Source organism: Leuresthes tenuis, unplaced genomic scaffold, assembly GCF_036924035.1.
Source record: "Leuresthes tenuis unplaced genomic scaffold, fLeuTen1.0.hap1 SCAF_22, whole genome shotgun sequence".
NCBI classification, from domain to species: Eukaryota; Metazoa; Chordata; class Actinopteri; order Atheriniformes; family Atherinopsidae; genus Leuresthes; species Leuresthes tenuis.
The window spans coordinates 4,794,305-4,814,619 of record NW_027325376.1 but is presented as its reverse complement, the minus strand read 5'-3'; the positions used below and the strand labels follow the sequence as shown (position 1 = coordinate 4,814,619).

Genomic DNA, 20,315 nt, shown 5'->3' with positions numbered 1-20,315 from the left:
ATTCAGCACTTGCAGGAGGAGAAAACGGCAACAAAAATCAAACTTTAACTAAAAACAAAATTAAAAATATTAAAATTGCAACTGTTGCTCTATTAGACGATCTATTTTTTTTGCTTCCTTAAATATGAAGGGTCAGAGGTGGCATTTCCAAACGGAGACCTCAGTGCTGGGAAGGCCAGCGTCCCACAACGATAACAGATTTAAACGCCTCACCACGCACCCCCCCTCCCCCAAAACATCCACTAAACACAAACTCAGCCTCATTAACGCATCCCGTTGCATTTCTACAGGTTACAGTGTTGACACCAGCAGCATCTCAGGTGGGAGGTCATCGCTCACCTGCTGCGACATAACAACGCCTCCGTGGCCAAAGGAAGGACAAACGCCATTCATAAAACTTCAAAATAAAACCACCTTCGCTTTGACGAAGGATTGCCTGTAAATGTCGTTGTGTATACATAAAGATATATATAAAAAATCTTAGTGCTGAAAAGTCGAACATCGAAACGGATCCTTGAAAATATGTGAGGTCATGGTCGGGGATCTATTTTGGACCGTTTTTTATTACAGGGCTCGGAGGAGGAAGGAACTGTGGCCACAGAGCTAAAATAATGAGGTTGGTTCCCAAACCTCAGTGGGACAAAATGAAGAGGGGAGCCGGAAAACAACCGCCCTCAGCTACTTTTCTTCAATGAAAGGAAAATGAACAGCATTACACGGAGATGAAGAAGAAGAAGAAGAAGAAGAACGCTGCTCTCTACAGGACAAAGGACAGAATTTAGCCTCCGGAGAGGCGTGAGAACCAGAGATGGACAGGAGCTGACGTTTTTTTCCGAGGACAGAAACAGAAAGCGTGTTTCTCGCGTCGACGTTGAGAAGGAGAGGAGAAATGGCAGAAGTGTGTGGAAGACAACGCTGGCGTCAAAGTGGACGAATTAAAGCAGGATGGGGCGGATCACGGGGAGCAGACACAAATCCTGAATACGAGGCAAAAGAGATGTTTCGCCACGTGGAAACGCTTCTTCTCCAGACTTCCTGTCGGCTTCTTCTTCTGCTACTCTGCCTCCCTTTCCCTTCAGCTTCTCGGGCCCTCAGCGGCGTCTGTCCCTGGGGTTGCTACGACTACGAGAGCGCCGTCCGCTGCCAGCACCTTGCGAGGGCCGTCTGGACCGATGGCTGCTGTCCCTCCTCTTGTCGCCCTCTCTGTCTCGGCCGCGCTCTCGGTCTCCGTCTGCTCCTCGCCCGGCTGCTCCCCCGCTGGCCGCCACGTTGCCATCCTTCTCACGGCCTTTCAGCCTCTCTTTTTTCTCCTCTTCACGTTTCTTGTCCTCCTCCTCCTCTTGCTCTTTGCGCCTTCGCTCACGCTCCTTTTGGCGCTCGGTGCGGTCCAAAATCCTCTGCGCTGCCTGATGGACACACACAAACATTTAGGTACGCCACAAATGTTTAAATCAATGCAACAGACGGTCGGTGAACGCGGGACCCACCTGCTCCTCAGTGAGGGGGAGCCAGTAAATGCACGGCGCTGCTTTGGTCTTCAGGAACAAGTCATCTAACAGTTTGGCTGGAGGTTCATCTCCCTTCTCTGCTGCTAAGAAAAGACATGAATGAATCCAACAATGGAGCACAAGTCGCCCTGGGAGTGAAGACTGAAGTTTTTATGGGTTTTTTACAGGATTCCTTTTCTCTCCCACATTTCCAATCGATCACAGTGGCCTTACCCTTCTTATCGGTCTTCTTCTCCTTGCTCTTGGCTCTGTCCCTCCTCTTTCGATCTCGCTCTCTGGATCTAGATCTGCGCCCGTCCTCTCCCGGTCTTGCGAATTCCCGGATCTTGTCCCGGTCCCATTCACGCTCGCCTCGCGCCCTTTCCCGGCGCTCCATCTCCCTCTGGCGCTCTGCCCACAGATCCCGCACTCCTCGGTCACGCTCCCGGTCTCGGTCACGCTCCCGGTCTCGGTCTTTGTCGCGCTCGGGCATCAGAGGGGGCAGCCGGTTCTGAGGAACACTTGACGGAGCAGCTTGATCCTCTTCTCTGTCTGGCTTCAGGACGCCTTTGTGGAAGTCCAGCTGAGGAGGAAAATGAGGAAAGATACAAAGAAACAGGCAAACGGCGGGAGTGTTAATGTTTAGCAATAAAAACAGACGACTGAGAGCGAAAAATACACCAAATACAAGAACAACATCCATCTTAAGGATAGGACACCAAGTGTTTTACCTCATCCTGCTCACAGAAGTCCACGTTCAGCACTTTGGGATTGCTCGGGGGCCATTTGACTCCGTGGAGCGCTGTTCTGGTGGCGACTGCCTCCTCTGCTGTGGCGTACTGCGAGGACAGAGCAGAAGGTGGTTAACAGACACACAAATAAACACAGAAACAGACCAAAGCGGGAACAAGTGGAGCCAGAAGGACACAGAGGTGATGTTTCAACAATCCTGACAAATCTCCACATGCAGCTTCTTCACATCACGCATCATTGCTCCCGGTTTCACTGAAAAAGGTTCATTACCGTAACAAAGCAGTGAGACTTGATCTTGTCGATCCAGAAGCCCTCCTCCACCACGCTGCCGGTCCGATTCAGCAGCTCCTTAAGCTGCAGCAGAGTGAAGGGTCGAACCTGCGGGACAACAAAGGTCAACCACGAAAGGTGTGGAACAGAAATCTGGTGCAGACATTCGTGTGTCGAGAGGACTCGCCCTCGACATAAATCAAACACAAGCACTGAACCTGCACTAGCTTCGCTTTCGTAATCGAGTTGCAGAACAGCTTGTTTACTCCAAAGGTAAAAAGGAATGTTCCATCGTTTTCTGCATTCATCCAATCATCCGTAAAACTGAACGTTTACCATGAGAATCACAGCCTCACACCTCAGCTTCAGTCTTAGTCCTGTTTGCTAAGATTCTGTTTGGCCTTAAACTGGAATTAGTGACACTGGGCGGCAACCTTTGACTAATGTGTAACCTCAAGTCTTACCTCGGTGACGTAAGCCAAAAAAACCCCACAAATAGTAGTCATTTAATGGGTAATGTCTCATCTTGTCAGAGTCTGATTAGTCATGCTCTGTGCTCCTTAGTGGCTGCAGCATTAACACCTGGGTAATTACCTCCAACTGTAATTATGGCTATGGCAGCGATGTGGTTACCACTGGGATTAACTGTATGCCTCATTCATGAAAAATGTTACTTAATTCTCTAATAAATGAAGAATAAAAGAGGCTATAAATTCAGTTAATGTTCTCTGAGTAACCCGAGGCACTGAGTTAGAGACTCGGACCGAGCTACAGACAGAGTTACGGGCCAGAGCTACGGGCCAGAGCTACGGGCCAGAGCTACGGGCCAGAGCTACGGGCCAGAGCTACGGGCCAGAGCTACGGGACCGAGCTACGGGCCAGAGCTACGGGACCGAGCTACGGGACAGAGCTACGGGACAGAGCTACGGGACAGAGCTACGGGACAGAGCTACGGGACAGAGCTACGGGACCGAGCTACGGACAGAGCTACGGGACAGAGCTACGGGACAGAGCTACGGGCCAGAGCTACGGGCCAGAGCTACGGGCCAGAGCTACGGGACAGAGCTACGGGACCGAGCTACGGGACCGAGCTACGGGACAGAGCTACGGGACAGAGCTACGGGACAGAGCTACGGGACAGAGCTACGGGACAGAGCTACGGGACAGAGCTACGGGACAGAGCTACGGGACAGAGTTACGGGACAGAGTTACGGGACAGAGCTACGGGCCAGAGCTACGGGACAGAGCTACGGGACAGAGCTACGGGACAGAGCTACGGGACAGAGCTACGGGACAGAGCTACGGACAGAGTTACGGGACAGAGCTACGGGACAGAGCTACGGACAGAGCTACGGGACAGAGTTACGGGACAGAGTTACGGGACAGAGCTACGGGACAGAGCTACGGGACAGAGCTACGGGACAGAGCTACGGGACAGAGCTACGGACAGAGTTACGGGACAGAGCTACGGGACAGAGCTACGGGACAGAGCTACGGGACAGAGCTACGGGACAGAGTTACGGACAGAGTTACGGGACAGAGTTACGGGACAGAGCTACGGGACAGAGTTACGGACAGAGTTACGGGACAGAGCTACGGGACAGAGCTACGGGCCAGAGCTACGGACCGAGTTACGGGACAGAGTTACGGGACAGAGTTACGGGACAGAGTTACGGGACAGAGTTACGGGACAGAGTTACGGGACAGAGTTACGGGACAGAGTTACGGGACAGAGTTACGGGACAGAGTTACGGGACAGAGTTACGGACAGAGTTACGGGACAGAGCTACGGACCGAGTTACGGGACAGAGTTACGGGACAGAGCTACGGGACAGAGTTACGGACAGAGCTACGGGACAGAGCTACGGGACAGAGCTACGGGACAGAGCTACGGGACAGAGCTACGGGACAGAGTTACGGGACAGAGTTACGGGACAGAGTTACGGGACAGAGTTACGGGACAGAGTTACGGGACAGAGTTACGGACAGAGTTACGGGACAGAGCTACGGGACAGAGCTACGGGACAGAGCTACGGGACAGAGCTACGGGACAGAGCTACGGACCGAGCTACGGGACAGAGCTACGGGCCAGAGCTACGGACCGAGTTACGGGACAGAGTTACGGGACAGAGTTACGGGACAGAGTTACGGGACAGAGCTACGGGACAGAGCTACGGGACAGAGCTACGGGACAGAGCTACGGGACAGAGCTACGGGACAGAGCTACGGGACAGAGCTACGGGACAGAGCTACGGGACAGAGCTACGGGACAGAGTTACGGACAGAGTTACGGGACAGAGCTACGGGACAGAGCTACGGACCGAGTTACGGGACAGAGTTACGGGACAGAGCTACGGGACAGAGTTACGGACAGAGTTACGGGACAGAGCTACGGGACAGAGCTACGGGACAGAGCTACGGGACAGAGCTACGGGACAGAGTTACGGGACAGAGTTACGGGACAGAGTTACGGGACAGAGTTACGGGACAGAGTTACGGACAGAGTTACGGACAGAGTTACGGGACAGAGTTACGGACAGAGTTACGGGACAGAGCTACGGGACAGAGCTACGGGACAGAGCTACGGGACAGAGCTACGGACAGAGTTACGGGACAGAGTTACGGGACAGAGTTACGGGACAGAGCTACGGGACAGAGTTACGGGACAGAGCTACGGGACAGAGTTACGGGACAGAGTTACGGGACAGAGCTACGGGACAGAGTTACGGGACAGAGTTACGGGACAGAGCTACAGACCGAGCTACAGACTTACCAGGTTGGTCACATGGATGATGTTTGAAACTTTTCCACGAGGTGGCGAGGGCTGACTGGTCGTGCGAACGGGATCGTCGATCGTCACGGACACGCCGGACTTCTGTTGACTGATGGAGCGGCGCACCAGGCTGTCGCTGGGGGTGACTGAAGGAAAGATGGAGGCGAGAGAGCGGAGAAAAACAGAAATGAGCCACAGCGTTTGACCGATGGACGGCGTTTATACCCTCACTTCTCAGTGAGGAAGTCTACCTTTTGCTGTGTCTCCATCGAGGTTCACAGACACCTGCATCTCTGAGGCTTCCTCAGAAAGACTGTTCTTCCTTTTGTCTTTGGAAGTCCTGCGTTGTTTTTCCTTCTCTGTTTTCTCCACCTGTTCCTCCTCCTCATTCATCTGGCCATTTTCCTGGTTGTCACTTGGGACAATCTAGGAAGGAATAGCAGGGTTATGACCTTCAACTTAATGGTAAAATACAAGGTTAAAACAATCAGTCCACAGCTGGAATAAGCTTGCTCTTACCTGCGTGACGGTACGCCGGATCTTGAGGCCTTTGTCCGGATCTGGCCGGCTGGTGTCCAAGTTCTCCTCATCCCCAGACATCTGCAGCTCCTCTGGGTGAAGCTCCACGACTGCCTCCTGGTTCACCTTTATGTCTGGAATCAAAGACTGAGGAGCAGAAACAGGAGGAAAAGGAAGAAAAATACAAAAAAAATTACTTTTTTCCTCATCTACAGAGTTTATTTTATAATTCAAACCAGGACAGGATGACCTCAATATTGTGCTTTATGTGAGTTTTACATTAAGAGTCGTGTCTCTATGTTAATAAATTATAATAAATTAAGGCTCATGTTCTCACAAGCAAATGTTAACGGTGGTTTTCCCAAATCTAAACTCCAATTAAAAGTTCTAGCCCAGAAAAATGAGCAATAATTTGCTCCAACTGCAGTTTGACAGCGTTGTCCTTGTGCTGGACACCAGGCCCTCCTCCCTGTGACGCGTCGCTACCTTCAGGGAGTCGGTGGTGATGCTGATTGACGGTTTTTTAGCAGTGACCGCTGTGCTGGAACCCCATCGTCTCTTCCTCCCCGCTGCATTTCCTGCGTCAGGGTCTCCTGCTCCTCCATCTGTGGTGGCTGGAGAAGCCTTGTTGTCTGCAGGAGTTAAAAAACAAACAAAAAACCAGTTAAATCATCAGCAGACAGATTATTTGCTCACCCGTGAACGCTAATTAACAGACAAGTTGCTGCAAGCTCATTCCCGAAATGCAGAAATAATTGCTTTGACCCAAATACTTTAGCCAAGGGTTGGCAGTAAGTAGTCAGAGTTTACAGAATTTAGAAGAGCATTAAACAATTTCCATTAATAATATGCAATTGCTCAAGGTAAGATTTAGTTGAGTTGCAACGGACTGCGTTAGAATCGCTTTCTGCACCAAATGTAACGCGTTCAGAAAGTCTTTTCTGCTGTAGTGCCGACACCTCAAAAGCCAGATGTTAGCGCATTGACTGAGGAGTGTGAAAAAGGCTTTACCTGCTGCTGAAAGAGCACAGGAAGAGCTTTATTATGATTGGGAAAGCAAAGGAAACATGAAGAACATAAACAGTGTGGACAGATGTCTTTCTGCAGCATGTTGAAATCAAATTAAATCTATAAATAAAGAAAGGAGAGCTGGCACGAACACTGCATGCTGCTGTGTTACTAATTTACTGTAATACAGCGGCTCTCCAGCTGTTTGGACACGACAGGTGTTTAAATACCGAGAGAAGCCCCGATCGATCAGCTGGTTTTCAGCTTGATTGGCTGATTGCTTTTGCTGTGGCTTGAAGAAGCTTTTTCAAGTGTTTTGGTTCTGCACAGTTTTTTAAAAAAGGTCAATGACCTGAAGCACTTCAATCAGAATGGTTTTAGGAGACCGGAGGGAGGGCTAAGTGTCAAGTGCTTAAATTCCCTGTTAAGTTAGAAACTTATTGATGTATTCTAGCCCTCAGATTCAAACCCATAAGTCAGAAAGTTCAGGTTTTGGGATAAATGAGGAAATAAATAAATAAATCCAGTCTGTTTTGTTCATTCTTACAGGTGTTCCAGGAGTCGGGAGACCAAGTAACTGCGACACTTACTGGTTAGGGATATCTTGCGAGCAGCAAAAGCCTTAGGAGTGGTGCTCTGGAAAGAGAGGGAGACAAAAAGAACATACAGAAACCCCAGGGGTGCGGGGCAAGATCAGAACCAAGAGTCCAGACCCAAACAGGCAACAAAGAGGAGGTGAAACAGGAAAAGGTGTAGGAGGGGTGGGGGGGACGGAGGTTAGAGTAACAGAGGCCTGCAGGATCTAACTGCACCACTTTAAGGGCTGGGTTTCTTTGATTGATACACATTTAAGTCATCCACCTCTGCTCAATGGCGTTAAAATGCATCTTTATCCTTTAACATACGTGTGTGTGAAAGTCAAGACAAACTAAAGCCTCAGAGGAGCGTAATGTCCACCATAAAAACCCTGATGTGTGCATAGCTTAACATTTCATGAAAGCAGTTCAGTAAAGAGTCCGTCAGTGCATTTGTGTGAATCCTGTCAATGCAAAGAAACTATAATTCTCTGTTTTCTTTCCTTCTTTCTGCTCAATAAGTGTCCCGAGTCATGTCAAGCAGCTAAAACCAGTGCTGTAACTGAGTGTTTTATGTTGGTGCCGTTGAGCATAGGTGGAGAACCGAGTGTTGGAAACCATCAATAATCTGTAAACAGGATTATCAAGTCTGCAGCTAAAATGGCTTAAATCCACAGTATGTGTTTAAATGTAAGCTTGTTGTAAAAACTTCTCATTAAAACATTTGATAAAAATCTACAGAGGAAATAATTCACTTCTCATATATACAAAAAGAAGATTATATTACTCTGTTGTGTCTCTAAAATTGAATACATTTTAAATAGAGGAATAATTACATTTCCTGGTACCATTTAACACCTGATTCCTTACTGGTTTTGACTATGGCCCAACCACACGACAGTGTGCATTGTATCTAGGCAACAAGGATCCAATCAGAGAAGGCAGAGGAGTGAGGGCAGGGCTCGATTTGAGTGTGCAGATTAACCACCAGGCAGGATGTGATGACTGGATTGGACTTTTTGTCTTGAACAGGGCTGGGGTTGGACATTTCTTGGCTAACGGCTGGCAGTCACATTTCAGTCTTTTAGGAAGCAGAGGTTTCAAAGTGTTGGATGCTGATGCGCGTAGGGGGTTGAAGTTTACTTTGATAAGAGTCTCTGATGTGTTCAGCAACAAAAAAGAAAAGAAAGAAAAAGTGAAGCTTGAGGACGTAGACTTTCTTTGTCATAAGTCCAAAACACAAGTCCTGAAAGCATTTCTGACACGTCAAAATGTCCACATGACAACAGGAGGTTGGCCGAGAGGCGTTTAAGTTGCTGGTTTCAGTAGGAGTTTGTAGATCCATGATTCTTTAGATGTTTTATAGCTTTATAGAAGAGAAGGTGTGTATTTCAGTCTCTTAAAAGGTTAAAAAAAAAGAAAAAAAGTCTCTTATATCCATGCAAGGGATAAAAATAAGGAGGCTTGTAGAAATGCTGGCTGTAGAAATTAGTTGCAGCAACAGCTGTGGAAGAATATCACAACATCCTGATGAAAAAGCCACAATCCCTGAGGAGGCAGCGCTTTGTTGAGTATATCCAGCTTTCCGGGACTAATCTGGATGATCAATAATCACTGTGCACTCACAAAGAGCCACAGTAAATAATCGGTGTCACTTGTCCTCTCCAGTGTGTCCTTTGAAAGTCAACTGAAACTGGACGTTGCGCAGAAATGAGGAGAACAGCGTCGTCCGTGGCAACGCCATCAAATCTGCGAAGTAGTTCCTTTTAAACAGCTGCCGGCAGAGGATGATGATGATGTTCAATGTTCCACTTGTGTCATTTCCACAGAAAAACAGTCCAAATAGCTTCAGTCGGTCCGCTGGAGTGTGTTTAAAAGCATTACACCCCAAAATAGTGATCATACTAATCCTTACACCCTCATCACCGAGTGAGGTACTGCAGCAGTTCTCAGTCCAAAGTCATTTCTCCACCCTACAAGCAGAGGGCAGCATGGGATTAGTAGCAGAGTGGGAGTCAGAACTGGAATCGGAGACTCCTGTGACTTCCTGATGTCTCTGTTTATGGAGGACGACTCTCACAGACTGAGTTAATCCTCATCGTGGTCGATGGGAGAGGCGGGATAGGACACCCTCCCCCTCAACCTTCATTCTTTATCACCAAGCAGCGCAGTGCCGTCCAGTTCGGCTCAGTTCAGAACAGCAAGTAGACTCTCAAGCCCATAGCTGCCACTGCTGTTGGTCTGAGGGAAGCTCTAGCTCCAGCTCAGACAGCAAGTCACTGGAGGGAAAAACCGAAGCCCTGGCAGGCTTTACTCTGTGCCATGAGGTTGCAGACTCTGGGCCTAACTCAGGCACCAGCGACGCACTTTCGCATAGCGGGACAGGAGTTGTAGAAGGAGTAGGAGGAGTGGAAGAGGTGTTGTTGGTGGTGTTGGTGGTAGTAGTACGCAGCAGGTACCAATAGGGGCAATGGAAGAGGCATGGGCACCTTCATAACAAAGCAATCAATGGGGTTTTAAACAGCAATCACACCATAAATATATATAGTGAGAGAGAAGTGATCATGATGGGATACAAAGGCAAAAGATGGAAAATAAGGGGGCAGAGAGGGAGGAGAGACAGTGAGGCAGAAAGGATGAAAAAGAGTAAGAGAGAGGCAGAGAGAAAGGAGCAACTGGGAAAACAAAGGCAATGAAAACTGTGGAAAATAAACAGCAAGAAACAAGCCCTGATGCATCTCTACACACACCGTCAAGGTCCATTACTCGTGCAAACTAAAGAGTTTTAAATAAATGCAGAAAATCCACAAACTTATACAGAAAAACAAAAAACTAAAGCATCGTTAGGTTGTGACAAAACAAATCTGAAGCAGTTTAAATGTAGTTATGTCCAAACTTTGGCTGCTACTGAATATAAAAGGTGTTCATTATGTAATTTAGAGAAAGAAAACGGTACGAAAAGCAACACAATCTGATCTCATGCAGTGTTTCTGGTCTTAAGACCCTGACATACCCCACTGTACTGTGCTGACAAAGTCTGGCTTTGCGTTAAATGTTCTGGTTTCACCAACATATATTGTACGTAAAAAAGATAAGATGAATGCAAACTGGACCTAAAGCATCGAACCAGTTAAAGAGCTGCTTCTAAACTACTATCTCTGCCATTAATTCACATTAATTCACCCCTCTCAATCATTTAAACAGGGAACTTAATGTACAAACAATAAAAACGATGGCGCAGTTGCTAAGCAATAGCTGCCATCTCAATGAGTGAGGGCCATTCATTTTAATGCCCTGGCTTCCTCTCCCCAACACACAGCAGCAATAATACTAATAATAAGCATGCATTCTCTGCAGCAAGGATGTCCAATTTAAAACACAATGTCCATTAATACTTTCATTCCAGCAGTATCAGCACTTAACAAACGTCTGCAGGGACCAGACAGGCCGTGAACGAGTGTGTGAGAGATCATCTTTGTGAATGAGCTTGTAATGAGATCTAAGAAGCATTAAAAGCATATGAAAGGGGTGAGATCATTCCAACTTATCCCGAGACTCAGTTCCAACACAGACCCTTTCATTTCACCGGTAATTTATCCAAAGATTCAGTTCAATAATTCATCAAACATTTTACTTGGAATAAAAGGATGCAGCTACTTTATCCACAAACTACCGGGGATGTGTTGGTTCTGAGTGAGCCGCTGAACTCGCACTTCTAATTACACATGCTTTAATATACGAGTGAGGATGCAGGTTAGTGGAAGAGAGCCAAAACTCAGGCACCCGCACCCTCCCAGTGACCTTACCTCCTCCGGGCGGCTCTCGCTGTTCTCTGGCTGGGCCCCAGAGGCGGGCTGCTGGGCCATGGAGCTCTCAGAGTCTGGTTCCACCTCCGTGACGGCCGCTGCGCTGGGCTCCGACACCTCTCTGTAAGAGCAACAGGGTCAGCATGAGAAAAAGCAGAAAACCACACAGTCAATACCTTTGCTAAAAGGCCCTCATGGTTCCTTACATATATGGTGCTGAAATGAGATTGTGGATGAATTAAAAAAAGTGTGTCAGTGTGACAGAGGGACTGTTGTTTCTGGGCATCTTTAATACAAGCAGCTATAAGAAGTAAAATGCTAATTATCATGATGATTTGAAGTCATTTTCAAGCACTTTAAGCTTAAACTGTGAACTTTACACCACTATCTGACATTTTCTGGACAGTTATTTATCAGCGAGTCTTTTATGGCTCAGGAGTGGCTGTCCATCAATCGCAAAGGTCACAGGTTCGATCGCTAGCTGGTGTCCAGTCCCCCATCGTCACCTGTAAGAAGTCGTTAATGTTGTCCATATCAAACTCAATCCACACAGGGATAACCGCTGCTGCAGTCTACTTTAGCTGGACAAAGAGCAACGAGGGGGTTTGTGCAGCGAGAGACTAAATGAGTAGGTCAAGAGACAGACAAAATCACAGAAACCGTCAGAGGAAGGGTGCTGGAAGCCAGTGATCTGGGTCACTCCTGCTATAAATAACTCACGAGCCAACTGACACCCAGGGTCACAAACACTCCTAAAACCAACTCATACTTTAAGACGTGCACTTCCAGATGACTCCGTGTGTGGCCTCCCGTCTGATCCACGCCGGGTCGTTCAAGCTACGCACTGTGGTCACTATGAGTCAGACCTCACACAGTCGGGCACCTTTTTATGTCTTAGAGGTAATCTAAAACGGATAACATAAAATGGGGCTTTATTATATTTTTAGACAACTCTCGACTTCCCATGCCAGCAGAATCAGAAGCTCTGCTGCCTCCATCTGATGACACCGAGGCAGCACCCTGTGCGTGGGAGAGTAGCATCCTGTAGCTGCTCATTTTCCTGTACCTGTACTGTGTTCCTGTGAGTTTTTAGGATTTGTAAACCACAGTTTGCATGTAAACATATAATAGAACACTAGTTTTGGGAGTAATTATTAATTTAAGAAGCAAATATAATAATCTGTGTCTCCATCTGTCATATTTTTATCATCAAAAACTTGAACAAACCGGTTTTTACTTTGCAGGTTTTTTTTTTCTGGCCACTTTATTAGAATTACTGCGATAAAATAAAAAATAAGAACATTTTCAGATTGGAGAAGCAGCAACAAACCTACATATTTATCATTTTTCAACAAAGCATCTATTTAGTGTCAACCGACTTAGTGATTAATCGACAATTTGTTGCCACAATCAGTCAACGGGCCTCTGATCTGAATGTGATACGCACTCAATTTGACACGGTGGGAGGAAACTTTCTGTAGTAACTGAGTCATCTTTACCAAACTATACATAAATAATGCTTTTACCAGGTGATATGTTGTTTAAATGAAGAAGCTGATCCCTTAACCGCCTTTCAAGTCTGAAAACAACACCTGTAAAACATCTAACTTAATAATTACTCTGTCTCACATGTCCTGGTCAGCTTTAAGAAGGTGGTTTCAAAGCATCTTTCAGAGGATTGACTTAAATGTTAAGTATATCCAGGGCATCTCTAATGATTAATCTGTGGTGGGAGTTTCAGCCAAAGGACAGCTTTTTCCTCCTTCCTTCACGCAGCACACATTTTTTCCACATTTGCCCTAGTTGTGGTGAAAGCCAGCGGCACACCTGCACAGACTATAAAGCGAGACAGATGTCACGAGAAATATGACCCCGAAGATTCAGGAGAGGGCAAGAGGATGAAATGATCTCACACAGAAGCGTTTGGCTCATTCTTCTCAAATAGCAGCTTCGAAGCCCCCTTGCTCTACTTTTCCAGTAATTATGTATTCATATGACGAGTCAGGAACGAGGAAGCAAAGTCGAATCAGACTGTAGCCCGAGGAACAAGCTGCAAAAAAAATCAATTTCTGCTGGTTTAGCTTAAAATGCTGAGCAAGTGCAATCAGCGAGTATTCAGATCGAGTAGAAACCACCAGATAATACGCATCAAATCATTTGTCACAGATCAAACCAGACACAAAGTCAACTCCCATGAGAGGAGACTGTGAGAGCTGGTGCCAGCTGGAGAATCATATCACACCATAAGGGACCATTCACACTGACTGTAGAGCTAACAGATGTCTGCTTTAATGATCTCCCCTGACAACAGTGAGATCATTAACAGCTACAGCCACATAAAGCCAAAAATATATTGCTCTTCTTCCTTTAGACATCAAAACGCATGCAGAGAACGACCATGACGGGTTCTGAGGAACACAATAAGAGAGTAGAAAAAGGGAGAAATCTGTGTCCACGTGTTTCTCCTCATCACACCATAAAACCTGAGGCCATTATTTATTCACCAGTGTCCTTCAGTGAAAAGCTATTTTACGCAACGATCAAAGAAAAGGAGAAACCCCCCCCCCCACCACACACACACCCCTTCCCCCAACAAAATCTTCCCTGCTCCTTCACCCAACAAAAGGCTTTCACCCACGTCCCCACCCCCGGTCTACTTCACATGGACGAACATGTAACACCGCTCACAATCAGGCCAAAGTGAACTGATGACATGATATTTCACAGCCAGGGAGGAGCTGCTGGCTAACCGGCAGCACACACCGACAGAGAAAGGCTCACCGAGAGCGGCCGATTTACCCATTTTCATACCCGTAGAGCTGGTGTTAAAGCATAACCACGAACCCGAAGCCTTTAGTCGCCTCCTGGCTCACTCTTACCCGTTTTTGTTGCCTTCGGAGAGCATTATGACCGGCCTTGAAAAGGAACCCACGGGGATTAGAGGATGACACTCTGTGGCTGGCTGATATTTCACTCAGGTTTGGGTTGAAATCGGAAACGCAAAACAACAGATCAAGCGCTGCTGTTTCTATTTCTGATTAGCCGTATACTGCGTCTGTATCAGGGATGCAATGCGTGCAGGACGGCCATGTTGGCTAGCGCGGACAAGTCTATCAGTATATATAACCTCCTTCCGGTCCAAGATTTCCAAAATAAATGTCGGGCGCGCAAACGTGGCGCACACAGAAATTTAAGAAAATTGGTGAATAATTAGCAAACAACGTTGGGTGGAAATTGGATTTCATCTGCCAGCAGCAAAGGAAAATTACACGAAAAAGACAACAGGCGACGAGAAGAGGCGGAAAGGACCCCTTCTCTCGGGAGAAAAGGAGCAAACGCTGTAGGGGTGCCGCATTAAACGCCTGAATAGAAATGCATTCAGGCTGTTATATGCCTAAACAAGTCGACAAATAAAACACAAATACATGTTATTTCCTTTCTTATGGTGACCAGGCATTTTACTTTAAATCGTGTAAACAAAGTAGTGTTTTCTTACTTGTAAGTTTAAATTCAACAGGCATAAAATCATGATGCACATCTAATTTTAGTGCAGTCACTGTCCTTTGGTTGTAGTAACAAACACTGCAGAAATGTGATTAACCCACAACTTCTCAGAAAAGGACAAACATTTTTGCTCTCATGTCTCTCTACATGCCTCACAAATCGAGACAATTTCTGCTCTGAGGGGGAAAGAAGCACGAAAAAGGAGCTACAAATGTGCTAATCAGTCCATCTTGTTAACAGACTTTCGAGTGGAGAAGACGTTTATTATTGAGGGTGAAAAATGCACCTGGATGTCATTAATAAGATGCAGTACTCCTTTTTTTTTAATTTCACAACAACAGATGGTTAATCCTGAAATATGATGTGGAAATATATGGAAATCACTCCTGCCATCAAAGGAAAATCAATAAAAAAATGCACTACTGTGTCGTGTGTCTGATAAATTACTCTGTAAATGATAAAATAAAGTGCTGTGGAGGACGTTTATCATCAACCAGTGAATTCTTACTGATGTTGCTCACAATGGCATGTTTACACAGTTTAGTCCTACATGTGACAAAAATGCAATTAAGGTCTTCAAGTGAATAAAACCTTTGTTCTGTTTAACAGAGATACAATTCAGAGGGCTACACGCCCATGGATAGAGTGGTTAAACTCAATAAAAGTTAAATAAATAACCTCGTTGCACAAAATTACAGGGATCTGTTTGGTTAAATCATATGTTACATCACACCAAACAGCAAACTCTATGTAGAAATAAAGAAGCAATACAGACAATATATGACAATTTGTTAAATTTGTTTGGAAATTATTCAAACCACAAAAAGCTAGTATTTTAAATCCTTGAAGTCCTTGAACACCACACGCACATAAATGTAGCTTCATCTGTACATTTTAACATTACACACATACACATATGCAGTTTCATCTGAGCCTGAAAACTGACCTTTTAAGAACTTCTTCCAGGCTTTTGGAGCTTCTTCTGATATTCAGAAACTCAATTTGCTCTTTTTAACACTTTCAACAATGAAAAAAGAGGCGCCCACATCCACTTCTTGACTGAGTAACTATGGGTCCTCCACTGGTTAGTCATGTTCATGTTGTGTGTGCAGTTTTTGAGTCAGTCTCTTATGAAAACCTTGTCTTAAAACTAAACTGTGGTGTGGATATAGAGTGAATCCCACAGTAATTTCCATAGGTTATCTGTGTCTTAAACATGGTTACTGACCTTTTTGAAAGGTATCGTTTCTCCAACGCTTTACTGGAGTTATTCTTTTTCTCATCCTCTGCCTCTTGTCCTTTGTCCGCCTTCTGTAAGATGATTAAAAGTAAGTAAGACAAAGGAAAGGCAGATGGCATTCTGACGCAATTAACCTTTAAAATGCACTCGATATCGAGACATGTACAGTATGGTTTGTTCTAAACGCATAAAGAAAGACCAGAATATAACAAATTAGAAGTAAAAATACAACCAGGTCGTATATATTTAGGACGTCTGTGCTTAAAGACACATAATAAAACACATTTCAAGCTGGTTCATGGACGTTTAGTAGGAGTGAAACATGGGAGTGATGCTAGATTTCATTACAAACACTGTTTCCTTTCAGCATCTGTGCCTTTGACAGTGACTGACACCCACAGCAGTTAAATCACTAACCTTCAGCTGATCGGGAGGATGTGTTTTATCCCTGGAGTCGGAGGATGACTGTGATGAGGAGTCTGACTTGGAGTCAGAGTCTGATGAGGAACCTGAATCTTGCGCCACCACCTTGTCTCTGCCGGCTCTCTTATTTTTCTTTTCCTGTTCCTCTTTGAGACGTTTCTCCTCTCGACTCTTCTCCACTTCCTGGCGTTTCTTCTCCTTTTCCTCTTCCTCTTGTCTGTGTTTCCTCTCCTCTTCTAGTCTTTTCCTCTCCTGCTCCAAGCGTTTCTTCTCCAGCTCCTGTTCTTGTGTTTTTTTTCTTTCTCTTTCCAGCTCCTGCTGTCGTTGTCTCTCCTTCTCTTCCTTCTCCTCCTTCAGCCGCCTCTCTTCTTCCATGTTTTTGCTCTCTTGTTGCCTCTTTGTTTCTGAGCCTTGCAGTGGAGATGCACTTGAACACCCAGCACTGGAGTGTGCCGTCTCCCCTGACACACCCGGGGCTGAGGTTGCTTCCTCTGTTTCCATCTTGTGTACGAGCAGAGAAAGAGGCCCAGGCCTGCGCTTCACAGGAGGTTCAGGACTGCTGGAACGAGAGCTTGAGTCAGAATCTTGCCTCTGCATGGTGGGAGGTGGGAAAGACACCACCCCTGAGCGGCGTGCGGCCTGGGGGCCTTCTCCTTCCTGGTCGTCTGTGTCTGGTGGGCTTTGCTTGGGAGTGTCAGGTAGCGGGAACAGGTTCGGCGGCGGAGAGGGAGGAGGGGTGGGATGGCGCAGCTGGTGTACCTGTGGTGGAGGGATGTGCTGCGGGGGCTGGAGTTTGCGTTTGGATCTTGCATTTGCAGGTGGGACACTGGGGGCCACCGGCACCACCGGAGGAGGAACTCTCTTTCCCTTTCGTGCCCCACCCAGACTCGGACCCCAGTCCTCATCGTCATCACTCTCATCATCATCATCTTCATCACTGTCATTGGGAGCATGATTGCTCGCTGAACTCCTGGCAGATCGACCAAAGTGGAGGACGGGATGAGCTGATCCGGGTTCACTCGGTGCATTGCCCTCCTTCTCCTGGGCTCGGGGAACAACTGGGGATGGTCCCTGGCTGTCAGGCTGTCCCAGGACACGCACTGACAGGGAGGCAACAGCACGGGGAGGGGAGGGTGCTGGGGGCTCCTTGTGTCCTTGCTGAAAGGTGGATCGCTGCATCCTACCTCCTGGAGCCTGAGGGGACTCCTGGCCATGACCCATCACAAAATCTCCTCCTCCTCTAATATCAGGCTTGGCCCCTGAAGGCTGGGGCAGTAAGTTTCGGTGCTGCTGGGCACGGAAAATGATTCATTTACAAGTTTTTACAGAAAAATATAATGTTTGTACCAACTCTGATAGTGTTCAAGTCACTTAAACATAGTTTAATACGACGTAACATTGTGTAATATAAGAAAACGGAAGCTGTTCTAACGCATAAATCCTGTTTTAAGCATTTAGAGGTTACTGACCTTATCGGGGACATATGAAGAACTGTCATTGTCTTCAGAGTGGTCTTCATCCTCCTCCGGTCCAGCTGGGCTTTCTATGAGAAAGGGTAACAGTAATGTTTACAATAACCAAATGTGTTTACTATCTGTTTTGCTATTATGTGTGTTCATAGAAATATTCTACCATCAGCGTCGTCTTCTTCCTGGGCCTCTCGCTCCAGTCTCTGACGAAGGAGCTCCTGCTGCTTGGCCAGATACTGCTTTATGAAGCTGTTCTGGCACATCTCTTCCCCTATCTACACCACAGAATTACACAAAAACATGGGTCAAACGGCATGAAGTGTTTCTGAAAGATTACTAAACTAGACCAATCTTTTGTCATAATCTCCTACCTGAGAGTTTGGCTGCAGCCCAATGTGCGAGGAAGATGACTTTTGTAGGTTTTCCAGCATCAGAGCCTGTAGGGATCGAGAAAAGGAGAATTTACTATGTTGTTATGTTGTAAAACTTCATGATATCACCATAACAAAGGAAAACACATGCTGTATGTGTAGTTTATTAGCATGTTGTTAATAAAGATGTAGGTCTCCGAGTACAATTGTTTAATCATGGTCATATATACAAAACATTTAAATGCAGCAACAAATATACAACTGATACCGTGTACATCTTGGTCCATTAGGGTTGATGAGAAAGCATTGTTTTAATCGCACCTATAACTTACAAAGCTGTAGTACAAAGCAATTACCCTCATGGGATCAATAAAGGAGCTATATCTATAGAGAGAGCTCGAGCGTTATTGGTATGACTGGATGAATGGCTTCATTACATTTTTATTAAACTGTACACCAGAGGACAAGGTTTTGATCAGAGAAACACACCGTATGATGAACTCGTATGAAGGTACAAAACATAAGTTTTTCAGAAGCTCCTTCTTTTTCTGGGTCTGACTCTGTTACCGCGGTAGGGAGAAACCGTCAGACAGAGGGGGGCAGAGTATAAGGTAACTGCCCCACTGTCCACCTCTAAAACAGGCTGATCTGGGAACTGTTGCTTCAGTAGAGGTGAGAAGACAGCTGCTGTGCCTCGGCCGAATGATATTTTGACCAATTCATGTTTTACACATTTTAAAAACACCTCAGAAAACATGCTAGCTTTTTAAAATAAAAAAGAGGATGTTATGTCTACTTTAAAATTAGTGGATGATGCCAATAAGTAATTTGACAAACACTGGTTTACATACACAGTCCTGAAAAAAGCAGCTAATATACCATGGACAACGACCGATATATAATGCATCATTCAAGTACTTTTGTATTAAGTAAGCTGTACTAATTTGGGGACAATAAGTCAATTCACCGTACTCTTCATTGTTCTTACTGTTATTAATGTTATTACTTACACAGACAGTTCACAATAAGCATTTCAGGAAGTGCCGGTACACTCTCAATAGATAAATATATATATAATTCCTACCAAGGTCTTTAAAACACAACTTTAAATTCAATTTGAGCAAATTAGACTTTCAGAGAAACAAAGTTCTGGCAATAATGTGAGTTTAGAAAAAAAATAAGAAAGCTTTTCTTCCTATTTTATGGCGAATAAAAATGTTTGGCAACGGGGGGGAAGGGGCAGTTGGACTCAATTCTTAATACATTTATGGTCATATCGACCTGGTTATTCGTAGACTGGCTGCCCTTTGCGAAATATGTTCCTGTATATTCAAAAATATGCAAAACTGGTCGGAAATTTCCACAAATTAGCCGTTGAAGACGTTCGTAAAATTGTGTTTACATCGCAAGGCGCGCCCCCGTAACCCCAGCACACGGACCGCGCGCGCGGTCACTGTCATGTACTGTACACTATGTGCGGCTGTTGGCTTGCTTACTCTCAGCTTAGGCCTCGACTTGACAGGTGCACAGTTCAACTGTGTGCAACACGGTGTTCCGCGAGTAGTTACCAATTACGTATAAACTTTCTGGGCAGACAGATAGCGCTGCCAATTAAAATTTACTGTTGTTTACGTGTAATAACGAGTGCAAGGCGATTTATGTATTCCCGCTTCGGAGCCCACACACCGTTACGGCCTCTAACGTTAACCCCCCCACCGTCTCTCGCCTCCTGCTGAACTTAGCTAGACTCGACACAGACGGCCAAAACACGTGCAAAAACTTACCCCTTTGAGCCGCTTTATAAGTGTGTTTTTCTGCCCGCTTTTTGGGAGGTTTCTTTGCTCCAGAGCCGCTTTCAAATCCGCAACTCGGAGCGACTGTAGAGGTTTTCCATCAAGCGTAATATCTTCGTCCGCCATTTTGCTCCCTCCGCTTGTCTAAACTCCAACAAGCGTCGCTACGGCTGCTGCTCGGCGTCACAACTCGGCAGTTTCCGGAAGAGCTCGGTTTGTCCTGATCACATTACAGTAGTGTCAGTTTAAATATTACTGGCCCATTTTAGCACCCCAGCCACAGTTATTTGTCTTTTTTTTTAATTCATAAACGGGGTTTATTCG

At 46.0% G+C, this 20,315-nt stretch overlaps 1 protein-coding gene across 4 annotated transcripts; it reads right to left on the bottom strand.

Annotated features, from left to right (window-relative positions):
* Positions 1 to 102: 102 nt before the first annotated feature.
* On the bottom strand, positions 103 to 20,160 carry acin1b (apoptotic chromatin condensation inducer 1b). 4 transcript variants are annotated; one of them, XM_072376363.1, is made up of 17 exons: positions 19,983 to 20,160; positions 18,199 to 18,264; positions 17,991 to 18,102; positions 17,828 to 17,901; positions 16,353 to 17,648; positions 15,924 to 16,006; positions 11,192 to 11,312; positions 7,401 to 7,446; positions 6,289 to 6,434; positions 5,803 to 5,949; positions 5,535 to 5,709; positions 5,284 to 5,429; positions 2,511 to 2,618; positions 2,219 to 2,326; positions 1,722 to 2,070; positions 1,488 to 1,591; positions 103 to 1,406 (listed from the first exon to the last, which is right to left on the bottom strand). In XM_072376363.1, exons 1-17 carry the CDS (start codon positions 20,115 to 20,117, stop codon positions 1,092 to 1,094), a joined length of 3,531 nt encoding a protein of 1,176 aa, XP_072232464.1. In that variant the 5' UTR covers positions 20,118 to 20,160; the 3' UTR covers positions 103 to 1,091. The 4 variants fall into 4 exon arrangements, with proteins under 4 accessions (XP_072232464.1, XP_072232465.1, XP_072232467.1 ...); XM_072376364.1 differs by having other exon boundaries at positions 1,488 to 1,588; XM_072376366.1 differs by having other exon boundaries at positions 1,488 to 1,585.
* Positions 20,161 to 20,315: the final 155 nt, after the last annotated feature.

What these genes read in the sequence shown, in the direction of transcription:
- acin1b (XM_072376363.1), bottom strand. Translation starts at nt 20,117, where the DNA reads ATGGCGGACGAAGATATTACGCTTGATGGAAAACCTCTACAGTCGCTC. An exon ending in CTTCATATGTCCCCGATAAG is followed by an intron (nt 17,649 to 17,827) that starts GTCAGTAACCTC and finishes TTCCGTGCCCAG; the next exon opens with CAGCACCGAAACTTACTGCC. An exon ending in TCGCAAGATATCCCTAACCA is followed by an intron (nt 6,435 to 7,400) that starts GTAAGTGTCGCA and finishes TAACTCCTGCAG; the next exon opens with ACAACAAGGCTTCTCCAGCC.